Source organism: Lepus europaeus, chromosome 18, assembly GCF_033115175.1.
Source record: "Lepus europaeus isolate LE1 chromosome 18, mLepTim1.pri, whole genome shotgun sequence".
Taxonomy (NCBI): domain Eukaryota; kingdom Metazoa; phylum Chordata; class Mammalia; order Lagomorpha; family Leporidae; genus Lepus; species Lepus europaeus.
In genome coordinates this window covers 48,414,986-48,439,880 of record NC_084844.1, presented here as the reverse complement: position 1 = coordinate 48,439,880, position 24,895 = coordinate 48,414,986, and the positions used below count along the sequence as shown (strand labels likewise).

Here is a 24,895-nt window from a genome sequence, read left to right as displayed (position 1 = left end):
AGTCCCACGCATACTGATGACCACTGGGCTGCGTAAGCAGACTGTCTGTGACACAGAGTGCGTGATCCCACGACTCAAAGGGAAGATTCCACAGGGACAAGTCTTCGAGGCTGGAGGTCATCGGCCCACAGTGCTGTACTGCAGCCTCTGGCCTGCTCCTCCGGCCCAGTTCACACCCAATGAGTGGGCTTCTCTCCATACCCACCCTGCCAGGACAGGGCCCCTGGTGGAAGCATAGGTCAGTCTTTGCTGGACACCCATCCCCAAGTCCCAAGGCTGGGGCCAGAGTGGACGTTGAGGGGCACTTGCCCAATGAATGAGTGTGGGTGACCAGGTTTGACCCTGAAAGCCCCCGCTCCAGCTTCTAGAAGCTGCCCTGAGTGACCAATGGTTCCTCGTGGGGCCCTGATCAGGGTGTTCCTGTGCCCCCTGACCTCGGCTCCCAGCTTGCCACCCAGTGCCCTGGCCTTTCTACCTGAGTTCTGTGTTACAGAGCATGTCCCCATGTCCAAGGGGAGGCACCTGGGAGTGACAGTGGTCCGGAACCACCATGGTGTTTTGGTGAGTGTGTGTGTGTGGCAGTGTGCAAGGCCCCAACGAGGCAGGTGCTGACCCTTGTAGGTGACCCTAGCTTGGAGACCCGTCCTGACTGGCATGTTATGCCCAGGGCTGAGCCCAGACATCTCCCTAGGACCAGCTCCACGGCTGTCCGTAGCTCTGACTACCTAGGCTGATGCCAGGGCTGCCCCAGGTGTACCTTGTGACCTGAACACCTGTCCCAGGAGCTGACCTCTGCTCTGATCCCAACACTGACTCCTGCCCCTAGTGAGGGAGTAGCTAGGTAGCTGTTTCTGTGTCGCCTACCTGACTGAGGCCCTGGGTTTCTGGAAAGGGTGACAGTTGGCTGGGACTAGGGACATGGGGTGACCCAGTCTTTTCCCTCTCATCAGATATGCACCCAAGTGCAGTCCAGGCAGCCCCACAGCCTCAGCTCAGAGCTCACAGGCAACTGCACCTTGCTGGCCCCTGACCTGCGTCCCCGAACCCAGGCCTCCTTCCTTGATCTTGGTAAGAACTGGACCCACACTGGCCTTGGACAGCTTACAGAAATCCCCTTGGGGCTGGCGCCGTGGCTCAATAGGCTAATCCTCTGCCTTGCGGCACCGGCACACTGGGTTCTAGTCCCGGTCAGGGCGCCGGATTCTGTCCTGGTTGCCCCTCTTCCAGGCCAGCTCTCTGCTGTGGCCAGGGAGTGCAGTGGAGGATGACCCAAGTCCTTGGGCCCTGCACCCCATGGGAGACCAGGAGAAGCACATGGCTCCTGCCTTCAGATCAGCATGGTGCGCCGGCCACAGCATGCCAGCCGCGGCAGCCATTGGAGGGTGAACCAATGGCAAAGGAAGACCTTTCTCTCTGTCTCTCTCTCTCACTGTCCACTCTGCCTGTCAAAAAAGAAAAAAAAAAAAAGAAATCCCCTTGGGTCTCCAAAGTCCCTGGAGGATGCAGAGGGACCCTGAGGCCCAGAGAAAGGCAAGGCAGAGTGGAGGCCTTGTGTGAAAGGAATTGGGTTCCAGTTCTGGGCTCTTCCATGCATGTTCTTTGAAGAGAATCACCTGGATCCACATGGACGTGTGGATGCTGGAGACTGCTATCGAAACAAAGAAGGCGGCATGGGGGAGGATGAGAGCACAGCCAGGTGGCGCCGGGCTCTGGAGAAGGCGGAGGAGGAGGAGGAAGAGGAAGAAGAGGCTGGTGAGAAGAGGTGGCCTCCGGGGGTGAGGAGTGCCTTGCTCCACGAGATGGGAAGCAGTGGTTGTATGCACATGTCTGGCCAGTCCCATCCTACGCATGGGGAAACTCAGGCCAGAGGGCGGGAGTGATGGGAGCCGTGACTCACACAGAAAGAGCAGAGCCCATTCCAGCTTCCTCTGCTCCTGAGACTAAAGCTTCGCTCCTGGGAGCCTGCCTAGCTTCTTCCCTGAACTGAGCCCTCAGGACTGAATGGAGGTGTGGGGGGGTGTGCCCTATAAGGCAGGACATGCTGCCCTCACTCCTTCCCCAAACCCCACACCCACTCCTGACCTGCTTGCTGTCTTGGCCAGGCACCGAGATTGCTATCGTCCTAGATGGTTCAGGAAGCATTGACCCCCCAGACTTCCAGAGAGCCAAAGACTTCATTGCCAACATGATGACGAACTTCAGTGAGAAGTGTTTTGAGGTGGGCCTCCCTAGAGCCAGTCTCATATCACCTGTTACTTATCTACTGTTGTGTGACAGCCTGCCTCAAAACAAGCTGTGCTTCATTTGCTCACAGCTCTGTGGGTCAAGAGGTATTTGGGCTGTGCTCAGCTGGGTGGTTCTTCTGTTGGTCTTGATGTTACCTCTAGCTGCAGGTATCTGGTTATTTGTCTGGGGCTGTCTGTCTCCTGTAGCCCAATCAGGGCAGCAACACTGGGCAACACCCAGTGCACGTGGCTGATTTCAAGACGGCATCACACTTGCTGATATCCCAGTCTCACAGTCACTGTGGAGAGGAACATGGATTTAGGGGGAAATCTGTTATTCCCTCTTGCACCCCTACTTGCCTAATTGGAGATTTCCCTTCTGCCCAGAGACAAAGTAGAATGGGTACATGTATCCACCGCTTTCAGGGGGACCCTCTCAGTGCCAGAGGTGGCCTTGGGGATGGCCGCTCTGCCAACACCCCGTCACCCCTCCCTCCCCTCCAGTGCAGCTTTGCCCTGGTGCAATATGGGCGGGTCATCCAGACCGAGTTCAACCTTCAGGACAGCCAGAATATGACAGCCTCCCTCGCCAAGGTCCAGAACATCACTCAAGTGAGGAACGTCACCAGGACTGCCTCGGCCATTCAGCACGTGCTGTGAGTGTGAGCATTGCGGGAATGACCTGACCTTGCACCGGGGTGGGGGTAGGGGCTGCCTGGGGCCGGCTCAGGGCCTCTGTGGGTGGCTGGATGGCGCTGAGAGAGGAGGGGCTGAGGCTTCAACTCCCCTGTGGGGGCTGCCCTCCAAAAGCTCTTCCAGAGACGTCTTCCTGCAAGAGGCTGTAGAACAGAGAATGCGGGGACAGGCTGTGGGGATTCAAATCCCACTTCCAGCTTGTCCCTGGGCAAGGGAGCCACCCCGCTCTGTGCTTCAGTTTCCGTTAAAATGAGGATGCTAACGGTGCTTGCCCTGTGGGACTCTCTGAGGATTCTTCTCACCGTGGAAGAGTTGAAAACTCAGCACAGACAACGCTTGCGCCGCCTGGCCTGGCCTGTGGTTCTCGTGCCATCACTGCTCCTGCACACGCATAAAAGGGCCACACCCAAGCGCTGTCCGGCACCTTTGTGTTGGGAGCAGTGAGGAGAGAGACACCTGTGCTGCAGATACCTCGCTGTTCCCCCTCTGGGAGGGCTGGGTAATCCTCTCCAGTTCTAACAGGCCAGGGAGTCAGCTCTACCCCTGAGCCCACGCACCCCTGGGCAAACTGCTCCTCATTCACGGTAACTCTCCGACAGAGACGACATCTTCACGCCGAGGCACGGCTCCAGAAAAAAGGCCTCGAAGGTCATCGTGGTGCTCACCGACGGGGACACATTTGAGGACCCCCTCAACCTCACGGCTGTCATCAACTCACCCAAGATGCGGGGCATTGAGCGTTTTGCCATCGGGGTGAGAGCCTGGTGCTGGGGGCCACCGCCAGACCCTGCACAGTCTGGGGTGGGGGACAGAGGGCCTGAAAACAGTGTCCTGCTCCCCGCATCCGGTGTCCCCACCTCCCACCCCTTTCCTAATGGCAGTCACAGCTCGCTGGCCGAGCAGTGATGGTGGAAGCACGCAGGGGGAACATCAGGGAGCTTCCTGGAGGAGGTGGTGCTGGAGCACAGACAGTACTGGCTGATGCGGGGCACAGCAGAGGGGTTCTGCAAGCAGAGGGACCAGCATGTGCAGACGGGAAAAGGAGTCTGGTGGGCCCAGGAAAGCACATGGAGCTTGGGAAAACTGGAGTTTGGCTCCAAGAGTGTGAGGACAGAAGGAGGCAGGCGAAGGGGGCCCTGTAGGGCACGTAGGGGCTCTTGGCTCTCTCTCGTGGCCTGGTGAGTCACTGGGGCTTGAGGAATCAGCCAGCCCTCCCTGGGCTGCCCCAGTGACCCAGTGCCTCCGTGCAGGTGGGAGATGCGTTTAAGAAACCTCAGACTGAACTGGAGCTGAAGCTGATCGCCTCGGACCCTGATGAGACCCACGCCTTCAAGGTGACCAACTACTCGGCGCTGGACGGGCTCCTGAGCAGGCTACAGCAGAGCATCATCCGCACGGAAGGTGAGGGCTCGGGGGTCCGGCCCGGCCCTGCGCCCCCAACTTTGCTCTGTCCGACTTCCACGAGGCACTCGGAGCAGTTCCCGTCCCCTCCCTGGGCCTCCGCTGTTCCATGTCTAAAACGGCAGCAATCCCCCAGCCCCCCTGGCTCGCTGGAACCCCCACGAGGCTCTGAGGACCTGAACCGGGGCTGGAGAAACACGGGGACAGAGCTCCTTCTCTCAGGAGCTCCGCCCACACCTACTCGGCGTTAGCTGCCGAAGCAGCGCCCGCGTCTCTGCCGTGAGCCCGCTGCCGGGCCCATTTCCCCACCTGGTCACCCTTCACGGGCTTCTTGGCTCCCAGGCGCAGTCGGAGAGGCCCTCCACTTCCAGCTGGCACAGATTGGCTTCAGTGCCCAGATCCTGGACGAGGTACGTGGCCCACGGGGCTCCAGGCAGGCTCACCTGTTGGCATTGGGCTGGTACCCAGGGCCCCAGGACCCCAGTAGTTGCTCTTAACACAGCCAAGCAAGGCAGGGTTGGGCCTGTATCAGTTTGCAGGCAGAGCTCCCGGTGGTCCCAGGAGGTGCAGGGGACCCCCTGGTTAGCTTCTTGAGGCATCTACGCTGACAGTGTCACCCATCCAAGGCAGGAGCCCGGGGGCAGCCGTCTCCGCATCCTGCCGGCTTCTCGGGCCCTTTGGGTCCAGACCTCAGAGCGCACCCCTGCCCTCAGCAAGCTTTGCTGCACTGGCACCTGGCTCCCTCCCGCTCACTGGTCCCCTTCCCCGCCCCTGCAGGACCAGGTGCTGCTTGGCGCTGTCGGGGCCTTTGACTGGTCCGGGGGCGCCCTGCTCTACCACGTGCGCAGCCGCCAGGGCCGCTTCCTCAACCACACTGCGGCCGATGCTGAGGCTGCGCAGTACGGCTACCTGGGTAGGCGCCGGGCCTGGGGGCTACCTGGGTGAGCCGGGGAGACCCCACCTCTGAGATTGTGCCTTAGGCTGCATTCCACTTCCTCAAGGGGGCGGGCCCTGGTTGGTCACATGGGTCACACTGAGACTCCTGCGTGGGGTGGGGCGGGGGGCAGTGACCTCTCCTTTACTGACTTCGGTGGGCATCCCCTGGCCTCTACGTCGGGATGGTGCGGGGGTGGCTGCGGGGCTCTGTGCCGCGCCATACACGGCAGTATGTGCATCGTGTGACCGTGACTGGTGCCGGGAAGGTGAAGTGCCCAGGGCCCAGGCGGCTGAGCACCTGTTCTTAGGCGCCACCTCCGCCTCCCCAGGTTACTCAGTGGCCGTGCTGCACAAGGCCTGTGGCCTCACCTACGTGGCAGGGGCTCCACGGCACAAGCAGCGAGGGGCAGTGTTTGAGCTCCAGAAGGAGGGTACACGGACCGCTTTCGCGCAGGTGCTGGAAGGAGAGCAGGTACCTGCCGGGGAAGCCCCCTCCATCATTAGGGAGGAGGATCTGGAGGCACCTGGGGGAGGGAGGGACGGGAGGGCAGGGGGAAGGACAGCGCTCCCTGAGCCCTGGTCCTCCTGGGCTGTAGATGGGGTCCTATTTTGGCTCTGAGCTGTGCCCCGTGGATATCGACATGGATGGGACCACCAACTTCTTGCTGGTGGCTGCTCCGTTTTACCACGTCCACAAAGAGGAAGGCAGAGTCTACGTGTACCAGCTGCATGAGCAGGTGGGAGGGTCTCTGTCTTCAGCCCAGCCAGCGGGCAGTGCTGGGAGGTGCGGGGGGGCGGAGGTGGCTGTACTCCCCCTGCCACAGCTCATCCTGATGGGCAGTGAGGGGCCATCACACCCCTTCTCGCTGTGGGGTGCACTTTGCTCTCTCACCTGTGATGCTGAGACAGCAAGTGTGTGGGAGAGCCAGGACGGGCACTTGGGTGCCCCTGCCCGTGGGAGTAGAGGAGGCAGGCTCTGGGCCCTGACCATGAAGGCAGGCGGACTCCAGCTTGACCACCGGCCCCACCCCTCCTCTGAGCCTTAGACACCTGCTGAGAAAGCAGGATCAGCGAGCCCGGTGCGGGGGCGCGGGGGTACCTCCTGGGTGGCCCTGGGGTGTGCTTGCCCTTCACCCCCGAGCTGCCTGTGTGTTTTACAGTCTGGTTCCTTCTCCTTGGCACACACACTGAGCGGGTCCCCAGGGCTCACTGATGCCCGCTTCGGCTTCGCCGTGGCGGCTGTGGGGGACATCAGTCAGGACGGGTTCACAGATGTGGCTGTCGGGGCCCCCCTGGAGGGTGTCGGGGCAGACGATGGTGCCAGCTTCGGCAGCGTGTACATCTACAACGGACACCGGGACGGTTTCTCCGCCAGCCCCTCACAGGTGACCCTGGGCCCTCTGCTGCCTCCCCTCTGGGACCTGATGTCGGCTGTGGTCCCCAGTGCCGGGCAGGCCTCAGGGGCTGGGAGTGCCCAGTGAAGGGGAGGTTCTGGGCCAGGGCCTCCCTGCAGACCCTTCAGCCGGGGGACAGTGTCTATCTACTCCCCTGACTGACACCTCCTTCCCTCCTTGGACCCCCTCAGCCCTCTCCTTCCTCTCTGCCCTTTCTCTGGCCCCTGCCTTCCCAAGCCCCTCCCTGCTTACTTCTTGTCCCCCAGGCCCAGCTGCCAGCCTCTCACACCACATCTCTGATGGACATAGCCCTCCGCTCCCAGCTACTCTGGAGCCACCTCCCCCTGGAAGGCCCCCAGGAGTCTCACGCTCCTTGGCCCAGCAGGGGCATCCTTTCCTCCCTAGATTGGCTGCCTTTCTGTCCCCCACCTACCTCCATTCTCCACACCAGAAACTTGGGATTGTCTGGGCACCGGGCACTGTGTCGGTGCCCATGTCCTAATGAGTCTCGCTCACTCTCAAATCCAGCCCTTCTGTCCCATTCCCCAGCCACCAGCCCAGCTCACCCCTCCCTCAGACGCCCACCCACAATGTCCAGCTCTCACCGCCTCCCCCTCTCCCACCCTGCACCTGCCTCCCTGAGGAGCTCACTCTTCAAAGCCCTTGGTTTTTCCTACACTTCACCCTTCTCTTCACTGTCCCCTAGCAAGTCGCACCTGCCCAGTGCCACTTCCTCTGGGAAGCCTTGCCCTCTTTCCTGTTTCTAGATGGAGGAGCCCGGGGGCGGGATGGTGGCGGGATGGTGGCTGCTGCTGCCCCCACCCCGCCCCGCTGCCATGCCTTGTGTTTCTGTCTCCACAGCGGATCAAGGCCTCAGCCGTGGCCATAGGACTCCGTTACTTCGGTGTGTCTGTGGCTGGCGGCTCAGATTTCAGTGGCGATGGCCTTGCCGACATCACCGTGGGCACGCTGGGCCGAGCAGTTGTGCTCCGGTAGGAGTCTGCCTTCTGGGGTCCTGGGCCCTAGCCTCACCCACTTGCCTGCCCTAAGTGGCCTCACGCAAAGCCCCAGTGCGGTGGGAAGGAGGGAGGAAGTGCAGGGGGTAAGGGCTGGTATTCTGAAGTCTGGCCTTAAACCTCAGCTCTCACTTGTAGGTGTGCCCCTGGGGCCTGCTATTTGATTCCAAGTCCCAACTTCCTTGTCTGTCTATAATCAGGAACAGCATGGAGTAGTGAGGACTATGGGAGGGGATTTTGCCTAGGTGAAGATGCTGCTCGGGACTCCTGTATCCCACATCCAAGTGCTTGCGTTTCAGTCCCGGCTCTCTGCTAATTTGCACCCTGGGAGGCAGTAGGTGAGGGGTACTTGGGTCCGTGCCATTCACAAAGGAGACCCGGATAGAGTTCCAGGCATTCAGCCTTGGCCTGACCCAGCCCTGGCTGTTGCGGGCATTTGGGGAGTGAACCAACGGATAGAAGATCTCTTTCTCTGTCTCTTTCTCTGTTGCTCTGCTTTTTAAATAAAATCAATAAGTAAAGTAAAATACACTTTCAAAAATCATTTTAAAAGTTTTTGGAAAATGGAATTAAGATTCAAGTTTATTTTGTTTGATCCAAAATTGTTTGAAATCCAAGTTTCAAATCTAAGTTTTTGATAGTACACTTTTTTTTTTTGGACAGGCAGAGTGGATAGTGAGAGAGAGACAGAGAGAAAGGTCTTCCTTTTTGCCGCTGGTTCACCCTCCAATGGCCGCTGTGGCTGGCGCATCGCGCTGATCTGATCCAAAGCCAGGAGCCAGGTGCTTCTCCTGGTTTCCCATGCGGGTGCAGGGCCCAAGCACTTGGGCCATCCTCCACTGCCTTCCCGGGCCATAGCAGAGAGCTGGCCTGGAAGAGGAGCAACTGGGACAGAATCCAGCACCCCAACCGGGACTAGAACCCGGTGTGCTGGCGCCGCAAGACAGAGGATTAGCCTGTTAAGCCAGGGCGCCAGCCGATAGTACGCATTTTCCGTGAGTTTTTTGAAGCCCCCTTATATGCACAAAGCATCTGGCGCAGTGCTTCCTGGTGGCTGCTGTTACCATGGGGAACCTTGGAGCTGCCGGGCTCCATCCCCAGGGACGCTCGAGCCCTGTGGCTAGAGATAACTGGACGGAGCTCCTGTCTGCTCATCCCGCGCATGTGCTCCGGGCTTGGCTATCCGCTTGCCCCTGCTCGGCCACTGCGCAACGCGCATGCGCCTAAGACTGGGCTCTGCATCTCACCCAGCCTTCGTTCCCCCAGATCTGCCGCTCCCTCGGGCTTCCTGTCTCAGCAGTGCTGTCGTCATCCACCCACACATTCAGGACCAAAACCTGCACATCCTCCGGAATCTTCTCCCTCCCCCTCCCCCCCATCAGCAAGCCCACAACGGCTCTGTGGGCACCGGAGCTCCCCACTTCCCTCTTCCACAGCCCACGCTCTGTTCTCCACTCAGCTGCCAGAGTGGTCCTGCACTTTGCTGCCGCAGACCCCTCCATGGCTCCCACTTAGAGTAAACCCAGACTCCTTAGCATGGCCTCCAGGGCTGCCTGTGACCTGGCCCTGCCCACCGCTCCACTCCCGTCTCCTGTCACTTCCTGTCTCACCAGTCTTGCTGACCTTTGCCTTCCTCAGACAAAGCAAGCTCATTCCTGCCACAGGCCCTTTGCACTAACCATGCTTGCTGCTTATAATCCTCTTTCTCCAGCTCTATATAGGCAGCTCTTAAAAAAAAAAAAAAAGATTTATTTTATTTGAAAGGCAGAGTTACAGAGAGAGAGGGAGATACAGAGAGGTCTTCCATCTGCTGGTTTACTCCCTAAATGGTCACAATGGCTGGGGCTGGGCCAGGCTGAAACCAAGAGCTTCTTCCAGATGGGTGCAGGGGCCCAAGCACCTGAGCCAGCTTCCACTGCTTTCCCAGGCACATTAGCAGGGAGCTGGCTTGGAAGTGGAGCAGCCGGGACTCGAACCAGAGCTCACTGGGATGCCTGCATTACTGGCAGCAACTTCATCTACTACGGCATAACACTGACTCCTGGGCAGCTCTTTCTTTTTTAAGATTTATTTATTTATTTGAAAGTCAGAGTTACACAGAGAGAGGAGAGGCAGAGAGAGAGAGAGAGGTCTTCCATCCACTGGTTCACTCCCCAATTGGCCGCAATGGCCAGAGCTGCACGGATCCGAAGCTATGCGTCAGGAGCTTAATACGGGTCTCCAATGCAGGTGCAGGAGCCCAGGGACTTGGGCCATCCTCTACTGCTTTTCCAGGCCATAGCAGAGCGCTGAATCAGAAGTGGAGCAGCCGGGTCTCAAACCGGCGCCCATATGGGATGCCGGCACTTCAGGCCAGGGCGTTAACCTGCTGTGCCACCGGGCAGCTCTTTCTTGTTAACAGATCTCTACTTAAATGCTCCCCATCAGTGAGGCCATCCCTGACCACCTGGCCTCTATTACTTTATCTTGCATTACGTTTATCGGCGTTACAGTACACAGTTTCCCTGTTTTGTGTATTTGCCACTGCTTTCCCACCAGAGCAGGGCTTTGCCTCTTTCCTTCCTGGGTCCTGAGGACTCAGCGCAGCACCTGCGTACTGGAGATGTTCGGTGGAAATCCGCTGGTACACACATGCACCAGCTGAGCACGCCCCCACAAGTCCCCCCGCCACTTCTCATGGTCCTCCTTGCTGTGTTGCGTAGCTCCCGGCCCGTGGTTCGTCTGAATGTGTCCATGACCTTCAAACCCTGCCCACTGCCCATTGGCTTCAACGGCATCACAATAGCACATTTGTGTTTTCAAAACAGCTCTGAGTCAGGTAAGAGGCAGCTGAGCTGAGCCCGGGCCTTGGGGGGCGTTGCTCTCTGGCTGTGGCAGGGGCAGGGAAGGTGGCTGGAGAGGGTGCTGCCATGAGGTCCCGGCCTTGCAGGCCACACTCCCTATTGGGAAGCACGGTATGGGGTCCTCTCCTCGGGGCTGAGTTTTGGGTAGAAGACTCAGAAGAAGGTTCCAAGTCCCATCGCTGTGCCCGCCCCTGTGCGGGTGCAGGGCAGCTGGGAAGGGTGTTCCTCTGTCTGTGTCTCCCAGGCGAGGGTGGGATTGGAGAACCGAAGGAGGCCTGGCCTCTCTGCGTCCCCCTTCCTGACCCTCGCGGGGCTGCTGTTTCCCGGGGCAGGGAGGGTGGGCCACTGGTGGGGGCAGGCCGAGGCCCCCTCCCAGCCTGATGTGCATTGCCAGGCCTTGGAGAGACAGCCCTCAACTTCACGCTGGACGTGGACGTGCTGAAACCCAGGAGAAGGCTGCAGTGCCTAAACACGAGTCCCTGTCTCGGCCAGCGGAGGGAGTGGGCCAGTGGCTTCTCTATGTGTGAGCGCTTTGAGCTCGCCCCCGCGGAGGCACAGGTGCGTGGGGAGTTCAGGCGGGAGTCTGGAGCTGCCTGTCCTTGAGAAAAGACTACAAGTGAGCGGTGTGTGCTCCTCACGCAAACGAGGTGATGAAGACGGTCATGGCAGGGAACAGGTGGTTAGCATAGCGGCTAAGATGCCCGTGTCCCACATCGGAGTACTGAACTTCAGTTCCCAGCTCCAGCTCCTGACTCCAGCTTCCTGCTAATGCAGGCCTGGGGAGGCCACAGGGTGGCTCAGGTAACTGGGTACCTGCCCACCACGATTTCTGGCTCCTGGCTTTAGCTCAACCCAGCTCTGGCCATTGTGGGCGGTTGGAGAGTGAACCAGCACGTGGGAGCCTCTCAAATACATGTTTAAAAATAGTCATAATGGACCAAGAATCACATCATGACGCGGAAGCTGGAGGCGATAATAGCAGAAACACTGCTGTCGTGGAGTGTGGGCTCTGAGTCTCCTGGAAGTGGACGGAAAGCGAGGTGCCCTGATTGCCGGCATTTCTTAGTAACAACCAGGCAGAGCGAGCGCCCCTCCCCGCCGTGCCCCAGCCTCACCTGGTACTAACGGGAGCTGAAGGCAAGTCACCATCAGAAAAATTAAACAACTGAAAGGTAGAAATAGAAAAAAAGAAAAAGAAAGGGGAGTGTTGTGGCATCACGGGTTAAACCACTGCTTGCAATGCCAGCATCCCATATCAGCGTGCTGGATGGAGCCCTAGCTGCTCCACTTCCGATCCAGCTCCCTGCTGTGGCCTGGGAAGGCAGCAGAAGACAGCCCAAGTGCTTGGGCCCCTCCCACCCACGTGGGAGACCCGGATGGAGTTCCTGGCTCCTGGCTCCAGCCTGGCCCAGACCTGGCCGTTACAAGAATTTGGGGAATGAACCAGAACTCAGCCTAGTAGGACCCAGAACTTTGGACTAATGGGGATTGTTTATTCCAATAAACAAATTCATGAATTATTCTTCTGACCACAAATCTGCTTCCAAGTTGATTGTAATTTTTTTTTTTTTTTTTTGAGAGAAAGAGACAGACAGACACAGAGAGAGTTCCCATCTGCTGGATTCTCAAACGCCTCCACTCACTGGGGCTGGGCCTGGCTAAAGTTGGTAGCCAGGGACTCAATCCAGGTCTCCCTAGGGAGTGGCAGGGATCCCTTTACTTGGGCTGTCATTGTGACCTCCCAAAGTTAGCAGGAAGCTGGAGTCAAGAACCAGAGCCAGATACTGAATGCGGCTATGCCAGTTTGGGCCATGGGTGTCCTGACCTCCAGGCCAATGCCTGCGCCTGAAGGGATGGCTTGACTGGATTAAGAACGAGTTTCTTGCGTGTCTGTGACCTTTACCATGTAAAAGCTGCATTTTTCTGCCAGGGGTCATGTTCACGAACTCTCCAGTGTTCAAAACTGTTATGGTAGAAAGCCTCGTTTTATTTCATTATCGAGAGAGAGAGAGGAATCTCCCACCAGCTGGTTCATTCCCCAAGTGCCTGCAACAGCTCGGGCTCAGTCAGGCTGAAGCTAGGAGCCAGAAACTCAGTCCGGGTTTCCCACAGAGGGGCTGGGACCCCAGTGCCTCCGAGGATCCGCGTGGCAGGAAGCTGGGATCAGGAATGGGGCCAGGGCTCAAACCCTGGCATCTGAGATGGGATGTGGGCACCGCAAGTGGTGCAGCACAGCTGCTGTGCTAGGAGGTGTCCCTTCAGGCCTGCTCGTTTGGAAGGTGGTTAGGACCGCTGACTCGGCACCTCTGTTGTTGATTTCTTACTGTGACTCTGTCATGGTTAAAAGCATTCTCCTTGTCACCTGTTCTCCGGCACGGATCCCACAGCTCTGTGAGGAGGACTGCTTTTCCAACATCACCGTCAAGGTCAGCTACCATCTGCAGACCCAGGAGGGACGGTGGGACCGCCCCCAGCCCATCCTGGACAAGTACACGGAGCCCACCGCCATCTTCCAGGTGACCTGCCCGGGGACTGTCCCACACAAAGCACCGGCTCCCCTGACCCCACGGGATATGTGAGTGGGATGGACAGGCCTCAGGCTGCATGTAGGCCCCTCACTGTGCTAATGGGGTGGCTGAGTCCTGGAGGTATCCCTCCCCCCCCCAGGACTCGTTTGCTTTCTGGTCACCAGAGGTGCAGCATGTGAGTTGCAGACGGCCACCCTCCCATGGCAAGGGTCTCTGATGGGGGTGGGGGTGGGGCTCCCTTGAGGGGGCTGCGCTGGAGCCATCCTGCCCTGCGTTGCAGAGAGGGTGCCCTCTGGTGAGCTGCCACTCAAACCCAGCCCACAGGCCGAATGTCTGGCCCCACCCACCTGCACCCCCACCTCCGCTCCAGTGCCCCGGTGGGGAGTGTCGCGAGAAGCGATTCCTATGAGTAAGGGAGATCGCAGCGGGGAGTGAAGGGTCAGCTCGCTGACCCTCTGGGGTCTGAGGGGATTTTCCCACCCCGAGGAGCCCTGGCCTCCAGGCTGTTCCGCCCACCTCCTTATAGAGTGTAGATACATCGGCAGGGAGGGTGGTAGTAGTTACAGCTGGCGGGAGTGAGTCTGGTCTCCAGAGAAGCCGTCCAGCAGGCACAAGCAAGCTCCAGGTAGCAAAGTGTGTTCCTAGGTCATCATAGCACACTCGCCGCTGTCACTGTCTTTACTAAACATGTTCCGGATGAATTAGGTCATAGAAACCTTTAGCTCCGGTTTTGGTCGCTACCCTCTGCACATGTCAGTCACACAGAGTGAGTGGGAACAGGAGAGCGACACAAGCTGGTGAAGTCCACGCGGCCCCTCTGCCCGGGAAGTGGGAAAATCTGGTCCCTGCAGCAAAGACTGTCATCTTAATATACATATTTTTATAGAAAACTTTTATTTAATAAATATAAATTTCGAAAGTACAACTTTTGGATTATAGCGGTTCTTCCCTCCCTAACCACCCTCCCACCCGCAAACCATCCCATCTCCTACTCCCTCTCCATCCCAATCTTAAAATATTTTTTAAAAGGCCGGCGCCGTGGCTTAACAGGCTAATCCTCCGCCTTGCGGCGCCGGCACACCGGGTTCTAGTCCCGGTCGGGGCACCGATCCTGTCCCGGTTGCCCCTCTTCCAGGCCAGCTCTCTGCTGTGGCCAGGGAGTGCAGTGGAGGATGGCCCAAGTGCTTGGGCCCTGCACCCCATGGGAGACCAGAAGAAGAACCTGGCTCCTGCCATCGGAACAGCGCGGTGCGCCGGCCGCAGCGCGCCTACCATGGCGGCCATTGGAGGGTGAACCAGCAGCAAAAAGGAAGACCTTTCTCTCTGTCTCCCTCTACTGTCCACTCTGCCTGTCAAAAAAAAAAAAATCTCAAAAAAAAAATTAAAAAAAATATTTTTTAAAGATTTATTTATTTGAAGGGCAGAATTACACACACAGAGAGAGAGAGAGACAGAGACAGAGACAGAGAGCGAGCAAAGTCCTCCATCTGCTGGTTCACTCTCCAGATGGCCCAATAGCTGGAGCCGAGCCAGTCTGACGACAGGAATGAGGAGATTTCTTCCGGGTTTCTCATGTGGGTGCAGGGGCCCAAGCACTTGGGCCATCCTCCACTGCTTTCCCAGACCATTAGCAGGGAGCTGGATCAAAAGTGCAGCAGCTGGGACTTGAACTGGCGCCCATATGGGATGCTCGCACCCTAGGTGGGTTTACCCGCTACACGACGGTGCTGATGCCCATTTTAATATTTTTCATTTTAAAGATTTATTTATTTATTTATTTGAAAGATAGAGCAGTAGGAAGAGAAAGGAAAAGACAGAGGGACTGAGAGATCTTCCATCCACCCGCTCACTTCCCAAATGGCTGTAACAGCCAGGACTGGGCCAGGCTGAAGCTAGAAGCTGGGAGCTCCATCCAGTCTACCACATGGATGCAGGAGCCCAAGTACTTGAGGCATCTCCCTCTGCTTTCCCCAGTGCAGTAGCAGGGAGATGGATAGGAAGTGGGGTAGCTGGGACTCAAACCATTGCTCTGATATGGATGTCAGTGTCTCAAGCAGCAGCCAACACTGGCCCTCTGTCATCTTCATTCTAAGTTCATAATAGTGGGGCTGGCACTGTGACACACCTGGTTAAACCACTGCTCGCAGTGCCGGCATTCCATATGTGCACAGATTTGAGTCCCAGTTGCTCCACTTCTAATCCAACTTCCTGCTAATGTGCTTAGGAAAGCCATGGAAGACAGCCCAAGTGCTTGGGCCCCTGTACCCATGTGGGAGACCTAGAAGAAGCTCCTGGCTCCTGGCTTTGGATCGGCTCAGCTCCAGCTGTTGCGGCCATTTGGGGAGTGAACCAGCAGATAGAAGACTTCTTTCTCTCCCTGTATCTCTGCCTTTCAACTAATAAATAAATTAATCTTAAATTTATAATAGTGTATTTATTTGTAAAATAATTTTTAAAATTTGGTACTGATAGCAAGTTAGATGATTCACAAAAGACTAGGAGAACTAATTTATATAATGTTGGTGATAAGTAGATTACCATTAATTATGCATATAGTTTATTTTATTTTTTAAAGATTTATTTTATTTATTTGAAAGGTAGAGTTACAAAGAGATAGAGAGTGTTTCCATCTGCTGATTCACTCCCCAAAGGGCTTCAACAGCTACAGCCGGGCCAGACCAGGTCTCCCATGTGTGTGCAAAGGCCCAAGCACTTGGGCCATCTTCTGATGCTTTTCCAGGTGCATTAGCAGAGAGCTGGATCAGAACTGGAGCAGCTGGGACTTGAACTAGTGCCCATATGGGATGCTGGCATCACAGTCTGCGGCTTTATCCACTACACCACAGTGCTGGCCCCTAAAGATTTTTTATTTTGAAAAGTAAAGCAACAGAGGGGGAGGGGGAGAGGGAGAGGGGAAGGGATCTTTCATTCACTGGTTCAGTTCCCAAATGGCTGCAATAGCCAGGGTTGGGCTCATCTGAAGCCAAAAGCCTGGAACTCCATCCGGGTCTCCTACATGGGTGGCAGAAACCTAAGGACTTGGGCCATCCTCTGCCGCTCTCCCAGGCACAGTTAGCAGTGCGCTGGATGTGACAATGTGACATGGAGCAGCTGGCACCAGAACTCTCTGATATGGGCTGCTGCCTAGCAAGCAGCAGCTTAACCCGTGCCCCACAATGCCGACCCCAAACTATCTCTTTGAAAGAATTTAAATGGCAAGGAAATATATCGCAAGGAAACAGCAACGTATGGATTCTATTTGGATCCTGATTCAAATCTACTTAAAATCACAAGACATTTGAAAACTTGGGCACTGGTTGGATAGTTGAAGATACTAAGTGGTTACTGTGATTTTTAAGGGAAATAATGGTATCATGATTGTGGTTTTTTTTTTTTTTAAGATTTATTTATTTATTTGGAAAGCAAAGTTACAGAGAGGCAGAGAAGAGGGAGAGGGAGAGGGAGGTCTTCCATCCGATGGTTCACTCCCCAACTGGCCACAACGGCTGGAGCTGCGCCGATCTGGAGCCAGGAGCCAAAGACTTCTTCCGGTCTCTCCATGTGGGTGCATGTGGGCCATTCTCTACTGCTTTCCCAGGCCATAGCAGAGAGCTGGGTCGGAAGAGGAGCGTCCGGGACTAGAACTGGCGCCCATATGGGATGCCGGCTCTTCAGGCCAGGGCTTTAACCCACTGCGCCACAGCGCCGGCCCCATCAAAATTTGTTCAAATAATCTTTGGAAAATAAATGTCAAATGCATATTAAAACAGTGCACATCACTGTGTAACTTGTGTTTGGTAAAGCAATTAAGCCTTTTTTAACAGTTAACATATCACTGACTTTATGGGCAAGACCTAAGTCTATTTAGAAAATGGAAAGTTTGATTCAGCTCTCTGCTAATGCGCTTCGGAAAGCAGTGGAAGATGGCCCAAGTGTTTGGGCCTCTGCACGCATGTGGAGACCTGGAAGAAGCTCCTGGCTTCAGCCTGGCCCAGCCCCAGCTGTTGTAGCCATCTGGGGAGTGAACCAGCAAATGGCAGATATTTCTCTCTCTCGCTCACTCTGACTAGCAGTTAAAAAAAAAAAAAAAGAAAAGAAAAGAAAAGAAAAAGGAGAAAATGACTTACTAACACAAATTTCTGGGGCCAGTGCTGTGGCACAGTGAGTTAAGCCACCACCTGCAGAGCCCGTATCCCTTATGGGCGCCGGTTCAAGTTCCAGCTGCTCCAGTCCTGATCCAGCTCCCTGCCAATTTGCTGGGAAAGGCAGTGGAGGATGACCCAGTCCTTGGGCCCCTGCACTCATGTGGGAGACCTGGAAGAAGCTCCTGGCTCCTTGCTTCAGCCTGGCCCAGCCCCTGCTATTGTGGCCATCTGGGGAGTGTACTAGTGGATAGAAGATTCTCTCCCTCTCTCTCTCTCTCTAACTCTGCCTTTCAAATAAATAAATCTTTTAAAAAAACCAAAACTTCCTATTTTCTTTCCTTTTTCTCCCTAAAGAACTGAAAAGAGGGGATGGCTCAGTCAGGCCCATCTCCCTGTAGTTTGTTTATTTTAAAAGATTTTATTTTATTTGATAGAGTTACAGAGAGAGAGAGGGAGGGAAAGATAGAGGTCTTTCTTCTGCTGGTTCACTCCCCAAATGACCACAATGGTGGGAGCTGGGGCAGACCAAAGCTGGGGGCCAGGAGCTTCTTCAGGGTCTCCCACATAGGTGCAGGGGCCCAAGCACTTGGGCCATCCTCCACTGCTTTCCCAAGCACGTTAGTAGGGAGCTGGATCAGAAATGTAGCAGCTGGGATTCAAAGCGTTGCCCATATGGAATGCGGGCATCTCAGGAGGCAGCTTTATCTGCTACGCCGCAGCGCCAATGCCTTTTATTTTAGCTTTAGTAACACCTGGAAACCCAGTGAATTATCCACAGAATATTTTCAAATTGTCCACTGACCTGGAGGTTTCTGAAGGGCACAGGCCATTTTGTAGAAGGTTCTTCAAGCTGGACTTGTCTGAGGTCTCCTTGTGACCAGATTCATATCGTGCACTTCTAGCAAGACTGTCAAGAAGCAGGCCGGCGCCGTGGCTTAACAGGCTAATCCTCCGCCTGGCGGCGCCAGCACGCCGGGTTCTAGTCCCGGTTGGGGCGCCGGATTCTATCCCGGTTGCCCCTCTTCCAGGCCAGCTCTCTGCTATGGCCCAGGAAGGCAGTGGAGGATGGCCCAAGTCCTTAGGCCCTGCACCCACATGGGAGACCAGGAGAAGCGCCTGGTTCCTGGCTTTGGATCAGCGAGATGTGCCAGCCGCAGCGGCCATTGGAGGGTGAACCAACGGCAAAAAGGAAGACCTTTCTCTCTATCTCTCTCTCACTATCCACTCTGCCTGTCAATAAATAAATAAATAAATAAATAAATAAATAAATAAATAAAAGCAGAGTCGTGTCCCTAGCGCTTCAGATCAGGTGGCACCTGGAGCTGATGGCTTCCATCCCTGGTGCTGTTTCCCTGGGAAAGTGAGAGGCCCCGAGGTCATGCCAGCCTGCTTAACATCTACTTATGACTCTTGTCTCAGTCAATTATGACTGTAAGAGTTTGCAAATATATTGAAAAGAATGTAACCCACATATAATGTGACGGAGGAATGTGGCGGAGGCCCTAAATGAGCTTCGTGCTTAACTCCTCCGGCTCACTGGGGCTGGCTGAAAAGAACAGGCTACCGGGCGATTTTAGAAACAAAGCAGAAGCCCCTGCACAAGGCTGCTGACCCAGTTAGAGCTCCGCGCTCTGACCTCTGCCAATCACAGTTCCCTTCTCTGGGAAGCAGACGCCGCTGGGGTGCTCCCGGGCTGCCAAGGAGCCAACCCAGAGACTCCCGGTGAAGCAGGTGGCCGTGTGGCTTCCTGCTAAAAACTAGACCTAGTGGCTTTAGAGAATTTTACTTTTCAGCTCAGATAACTGGGGCTTTTCCACCTCAATGGAGCCCTTGGAAGCCGCTGTAACTTTCTGGAATAGTTTGTGATGCATGGGCTAGATTGCAAGGGAGCTCGATCATTGATGAGAAACTGGCCACAGGGGAGGGGCCCTCGTGGGGCCAGGCCCTGGCACTGCTCCGTTTGTGGCCTCCTTCCTGCTGTTGCCACCTGTGGTGGGGATGGAAGCTTTTCTGCAGCTGGCTTCCTCTCTGTTCGCAGCAGGGAGTCGTGAGTGTCGTGCTCGGTGCACATGCTGTCCATGTGACGGGCGCACCCACCCTTCCACAAAGTGCACCCCAGCTTTGACTGTGGCTGGAGGCCTGGCTCATAGGCTGCCATGGCATCAGAGTCACAGCTCTGTGGGGCCCCCACATCCCTCCGACTGTGCTGCTCAGGGTAGGGGGGAAGGATCGGCCAATACCTGGCCGGGTTGCTGGCGAACGTGGCGTCCCTGATCTTGTCCTGCTTTGTCTGGTTATAGCTGCCCTACGAGAAGGCCTGCAAGAATCAGCTGTTCTGTGTCGCGGATCTACACGTGGCCACCGCCATTTCTCCGTGAGTCGGGTCTGCTCATTCCTGCAGTAGCTTAGCTGGGCAGAGCCTCCCCCAGCTGTGCACCCTCCCCCTCCCCCTTCCCTTCCGGGCCCTCAGGGCTACATGGGATGTGTATTCCCATCTTATAGATTAGGAGGCAGGCTTGCATGGGGTTTTGGGGGCCATTTGGTAGACTTGAACCCTGGTCTCTTGATGTTGTGGACAATGCCAGGTTCATAATCACTGTTCCTCACTCCGAGGAAACGCTCAGTTGGAGCTGCTCTCTTTCCTGGATCTGCCCTTGGCCCAATTCCCCCCATTCATTCACTGTTTCTGGAGGTCCTCCTAGGGGCTTTCCCTGTGAGCTGGGGAACCAGACGAGGGGGTAACCTTGCATTTTAACAAGGCCGTTCTTTTTTTTTTTTTTAGCAGGCAGAGTGGATAGTGAGAGACAGAGACAGAGAGAAAAGGTCTTCCTTTTTGCCGTTGGTTCACCCTCCAATGGCCGCTGCGGCTGGCACATCTCGCTGATCCGAAGCCAGGAGCCAGGTGCTTCTCCTGGTCTCCCATGCGGGTGCAGGGCCCAAGGACTTGGGCCATCCTCCACTGCCTTCCTGGGCCATAGCAGAGAGCTGGCCTGGAAGAGGGGCAACCAGGATAGAATCCGGCACCCCAACCGGGACTAGAACCCGGTGTGCCGGTGCCGCAAGGCGGAGGATTAGCCTGTTAAGCCACGGCGCCGGCTAACAAGGCTGTTCTTGCTGCGTGTTGTGAATAGGCTGTCGGGGCAGAGGTGGAAGCAGGGACACTGGTCACTGCTCCCATTTGGCTATTTCAAATTTTTTTTTTTAATAGGCTTACTTATTAATTTGAAAGGCAGAGTTACAGAGAGAGTGGGAGAGGCAGAGAGAGTGATTTTCCATCCACAGGTTCCCTTCCCAGATTACTGCCAGGGCTGGTCCAGGCTGAAGTCAGGCGTCCAGAGCTCCAAATGTTTCACTCACATGGGTGTCAGGGGCCCAAGCCCTGTGCCATCTTCTGGGCAAGCCGTGTGTGCTGTGTCTCTCACTGGCAGCTGGTGGGGAGGGCTTTCTGGGCTGTGATCCATTCCCTGTTAGAAGCAGCTGGGACTGCCTGTTAGGCTGGATTCCAAAGCACTCGAAAGTTCTGAATTGGGTCCTTAGTGATGGGCTGCACCAAGCCCATCTTTACCCAGATGCATTAGTAAGGAGCTGGTTTGGAAGTGGAGCAGCTAGTTGTCCAACCTGTGCTCTGATATGCAATGCCAGCTTAGCCCATTGTGCCACAATGCTGGCTCCTGTTTCCATTTAAAATCAACACAATGGAAAGTTAGTTTCTCTGTTGCACCTGCCAGCTCTCAAAGGCTGCATACCTATACCCGGCTGCTGGGAGGGGCAGAGCAGATGGAGACTATGCCTGGCACTGCAGAAGTTCTGTGGGACCACGCTGGGCTTGGCAAGGGCTGATGAGGTCACGAGCTTGGTTTTGGACACATGGTGGCCTTAGAATGCCCTCCATTGCTACTCAGCGCCGTGTGTGTGTGTCCTGAGACCAATGGCGGCTTGGCCAGACTTGGCATCTGGAGAAGAGCACCCCCCTGCGTCCTGGTAAGGCCTCTCAGACGTTCAGAGGACATGCATTCAGATGGGGACGCTTGGCGCAGCCCATCACTAAGGACCCAATTCAGAACTTTCGAGTGCTTTGGAATCCAGCCTAACAGGCAGTCCCAGCTGCTTCTAACAGGGAATGGATCACAGCCCAGAAAGCCCTCCCCACCAGCTGCCAGCGAGACACAGCACACACGGCTTGCCCAATGGTGCCCCCTGGTGTCTACAGGGAGCAAGCTCTTCTTTTTCAAGGGCATTGATCTAAGTGGTTTTTGACCTTTCTGTGTTCATGCACCCCCTGAAGAACCTATTGAATACTACAGACCCCTCTCCCTAGGCAATCACCTGTGCCGGCATAGACACCGGCATCCCAGGCCCTGTGAAACTGTCCCTGGGCCTCAGGGGAAGGCACTGGGTGAAGCAGGCTGGTGACACTCACCCTTCCCCTGGACACCAGGACAGCAGATCCAGCGGGCACTTCTACTCTCCACCTCATCATCCTACACACACCTCTCCCCACGTCCCAGACTGCACGGGCTCTTTCTCCGGGGTTCTCTCCTGCGGGCAGTGGCACCACTCGGCCGTGCAAGCTGGAAGCTTGGAGCACATCACTGGCTCCCTGTCTTGTTCGTCTGTCTCTGCTCTGCCTACCCCGTGGTCTGACTCCTCCTCCCTCTTCCCATCCCCATGCCTGTAGGCGTGTGCGTCTCCTCTGTCAGATGGGTCCTCACGGCAGGCTGTCACCATCTCTGCAGCTCGTCTCCAGCCTCTTCTCAGCTGTGATAAAAAGCCAAACGGCACAGGCATTCGGCCTGGCAGGGAAGACGCTCAAGTCCCATATCGGAGTCCCTGGGTTTGAGTCCCAGTCACGCTCCTGATTCCAGCTTCCTGCTCTTGTGCACCCTGGGAGCTGATAGCTCAAATACTTGAGTCCCTGCCATCCACATAGGAGACCTGGATGGAGTTCCAGGCTCCTGGCCTTGACCTGACCTAGGCTGTTGTGAGCATCTGGGTAATGAGACAGCGTATGGAAGCTCTGTCTGCTTGTCAAGTAAAACAAAGCAGTGACAACACATATCACGTTGCTTCCAGAGCTGCACATTTTGCCTTTGGACGTTTCAGATGGTTAGGAGGTTTTCTTGGTGTGGTTAGTGTTTTCCTGTGTATCTTGACGGCTGACAGTGGTTCTGCAGCCCCAGGGCCCCACAGTTCATCAGCGTTTGGAAGGACAAGTCTCTCCAGGCTGAATGGACTCGTGCCTTTAATTTGGAAGGGCCTGGGCGGTTTTGTGGGTGGGAAAGCTGAGGCCAAGGAAGCTGCCTCAGTGGGGGCAGAATGGTGTGTGCTTCTCACACACGCTGATCTCCAGTGAGAGAGCACGTGGTGTATAGAATGTGCTCAGAAATCCGTGTGCAGTCACCGCGCTGGTGTCGGGGAGAACCCTGCTTGGGGTCAGAGTGGCTCGGTGGTAGGAGCAGATTTAGATTCACTTCTCCCAACTCCCTGTGGAGGTTGTTAGACCTCAGGCAAAATAGCCCCTCTGGGGGCCAGCACCCTGGCGTAGCCAGTAAAGCCTCAGCCTGCGAGGCTGGCGTCCCAAATAGGAGCCACTTCCTGTCCGTGCAGCTCCACTTCCAATCCAGCTCTCTGCTAATGCACCTGGGAAAGCAGCAGAAGATGGAGCAAGTGTTTGGGCCTCTGCTACCCATGTAGGAGACCAGGATGAAGCTCCTGGCTCCTGGCTTTGGCCTGACTCAATCCTGGCTGGGGGAGTGAACCAGTGGATGGAAGATTCTCTCTCTCTCTCTCCCTCTCTATATAGAACTCTTTCAAATAAATAAATAAATCTTAAATTACCCTCTCTTGGCTTATTTCCTCTTCTATAAAACTGGAGTAACTGTACTATTTCTTTATTTTTAAGTTTTAAAAAATGTTCATCTACTTGCAAAGCAGAGAGAGAGAAAGAGAGAGAGAGAGTGAGATTGATCTCCTATATATATGCTTACTGCTGCAATAGCCAATCTGGGCCAGGCTGAAACTAAGGGCCTGGAACTCCATCCAGGTCTCTCATGCGGGTGGCAAAGACCCAAGCACTTGAACCATCATCTGTTGCCACCCGCAATGCATTAGCAGGAAGCTGGATTAGGAGTGAGCAGCTGGGACTTGAACCAACACTCTGGTATGGGATATGGGTATCCAAGTGGTGGCTTACCCTGCTGCGCCACACAGGCCCTGTACTATTTCATCAGGTCATTGAGGGGATTAGTCGAGTGTGTGAAGCACAGTTCTTGGCACGTGGTCAGCACTAAGTCAAAGGTAGATGTTATTTTATCCTACTCAGCGGCCCATGGGATGGGTGTGGCCGGCCAGGCGTTTGCTTACGTCAAAGGTGAGTCAGTGCAGGCTAAGGGTGTCCTTGAAGCAACTTACCTAAGCGGTCAGTAAAGAGCGTGCTGTCCTGGTGCATCCAAGTTTTATCGATTGGATGAGCTGGTGACACTGTTATCTATACCCTGTGCAGGGATGAACTGGTGGTAGGTCTCACAAAGGAGCTGACCATGAACATCAGCCTGACTAACTCTGGGGAGGATTCCTTCATGACCAGCCTGGCTCTGAGTTATCCCCGAAACTTACACTTCAAGAGGATGCAAAAGGTAACTACGCGGGAATGGGAATGGGAATGGGGACGCCTATCTGCTTCCTGGCGCTGCCTCCCCCTCCTCCTGGTTCACACAATGAACGAGTACTAACTGGATGAATCCCTGCCGGCCCAATCACCTTAAGAATCTTCAGTGGCTCTGCTTTGCCACACACTTGCTCGCAGCCTTTCTTAACCAGGGAGAGACGTGAGCTCTGCTGCCCTAAGGCACTGAGAAAGGAAAAGTGAACTCCACCCGGCTGGCACCCTCCCCCCACCTCAAAGTGGGACAACACTGAGCAAGGCTGTTCTCCCACTCGCAGGCCATCGGAAGCGCGGCTGTCTGAGGTCCGATCCCTTATGAAATCATCTCTCTGTCACTGTCACTTTGACAAAGAGAAGCAACGTCCGCTCCCATCTGAGGTGCTGAGCCTCAGGTGATGTTTCTGGATGGAGCTTTCCACACCTCTAGTAACGGAACCATTCCAAGGAGAAGGGCCCAGGGAACACTTTGAATGTGGGCCTGATGTGGTCTGACCCCTTCACTTCCAGCTCCGCTTTGCCTACGTTTTGCTGGAACTCCACACTTCCCCAGAACCCATGAATAGCCCTCTCTCTGGTGAGACGGACCACAGCGCAGTTTCCCTCTTGGCAATGAGTCAGTAAACCTGACTTTGTCAAAGCAGAGGTTTGTCCCTGGTCATCTTAGGCTATTTGGGCTAGGACAGCATCCCTTGTAGGCAAATGTGAAAACATCTTTTTTTTTTTTTTTTGACAGGCAGAGTGGATAGTGAGGGAGAGAGAGAGAGAGAGAAAGGTCTTCCTTTTTGCAGTTGGTTCACCCTCCAATGGCCGCTTCGGCCGGCGCATCGTGCTGATCCGAAACCAGGAGCCAGGTGCTTTTCCTGGTCTCCCATGCGGGTGCAGGACCCAAGGACTTGGGCCATCCTCCACTGCCTTCCCGGGCCATAGCAGAGAGCTGGCCTGGAAGAGGGGCAACCGGGATAGAATCCGGCGCCCCAACCGGGACTAGAACCCGGTGTGCCGGCGCCGCAAGGCGGAGGATTAGCCTGTTAAGCCACGGCGCTGGCG

The 24,895-nt window shown here is 55.8% G+C and overlaps 1 protein-coding gene across 1 annotated transcript in view; it reads left to right on the top strand.

Annotated features, from left to right (window-relative positions):
* Window positions 1-24,895, top strand: part of ITGAE (integrin subunit alpha E) — a 51,122-nt gene that overhangs the window by 8,259 nt on the left and 17,968 nt on the right. Inside the window, exons 4-21 of the mRNA XM_062175104.1 lie at window positions 494-561; window positions 951-1,068; window positions 1,606-1,752; window positions 2,103-2,218; window positions 2,730-2,881; window positions 3,521-3,674; window positions 4,172-4,322; window positions 4,665-4,732; window positions 5,100-5,235; window positions 5,588-5,730; window positions 5,855-5,995; window positions 6,419-6,643; window positions 7,514-7,644; window positions 10,371-10,486; window positions 10,906-11,069; window positions 12,899-13,027; window positions 19,485-19,558; window positions 23,687-23,819. Of these exons, the coding sequence (XP_062031088.1) occupies window positions 494-561; window positions 951-1,068; window positions 1,606-1,752; window positions 2,103-2,218; window positions 2,730-2,881; window positions 3,521-3,674; window positions 4,172-4,322; window positions 4,665-4,732; window positions 5,100-5,235; window positions 5,588-5,730; window positions 5,855-5,995; window positions 6,419-6,643; window positions 7,514-7,644; window positions 10,371-10,486; window positions 10,906-11,069; window positions 12,899-13,027; window positions 19,485-19,558; window positions 23,687-23,819 (2,366 nt within the window). The remainder of the gene's footprint in view (window positions 1-493; window positions 562-950; window positions 1,069-1,605; window positions 1,753-2,102; window positions 2,219-2,729; window positions 2,882-3,520; window positions 3,675-4,171; window positions 4,323-4,664; window positions 4,733-5,099; window positions 5,236-5,587; window positions 5,731-5,854; window positions 5,996-6,418; window positions 6,644-7,513; window positions 7,645-10,370; window positions 10,487-10,905; window positions 11,070-12,898; window positions 13,028-19,484; window positions 19,559-23,686; window positions 23,820-24,895) is intronic.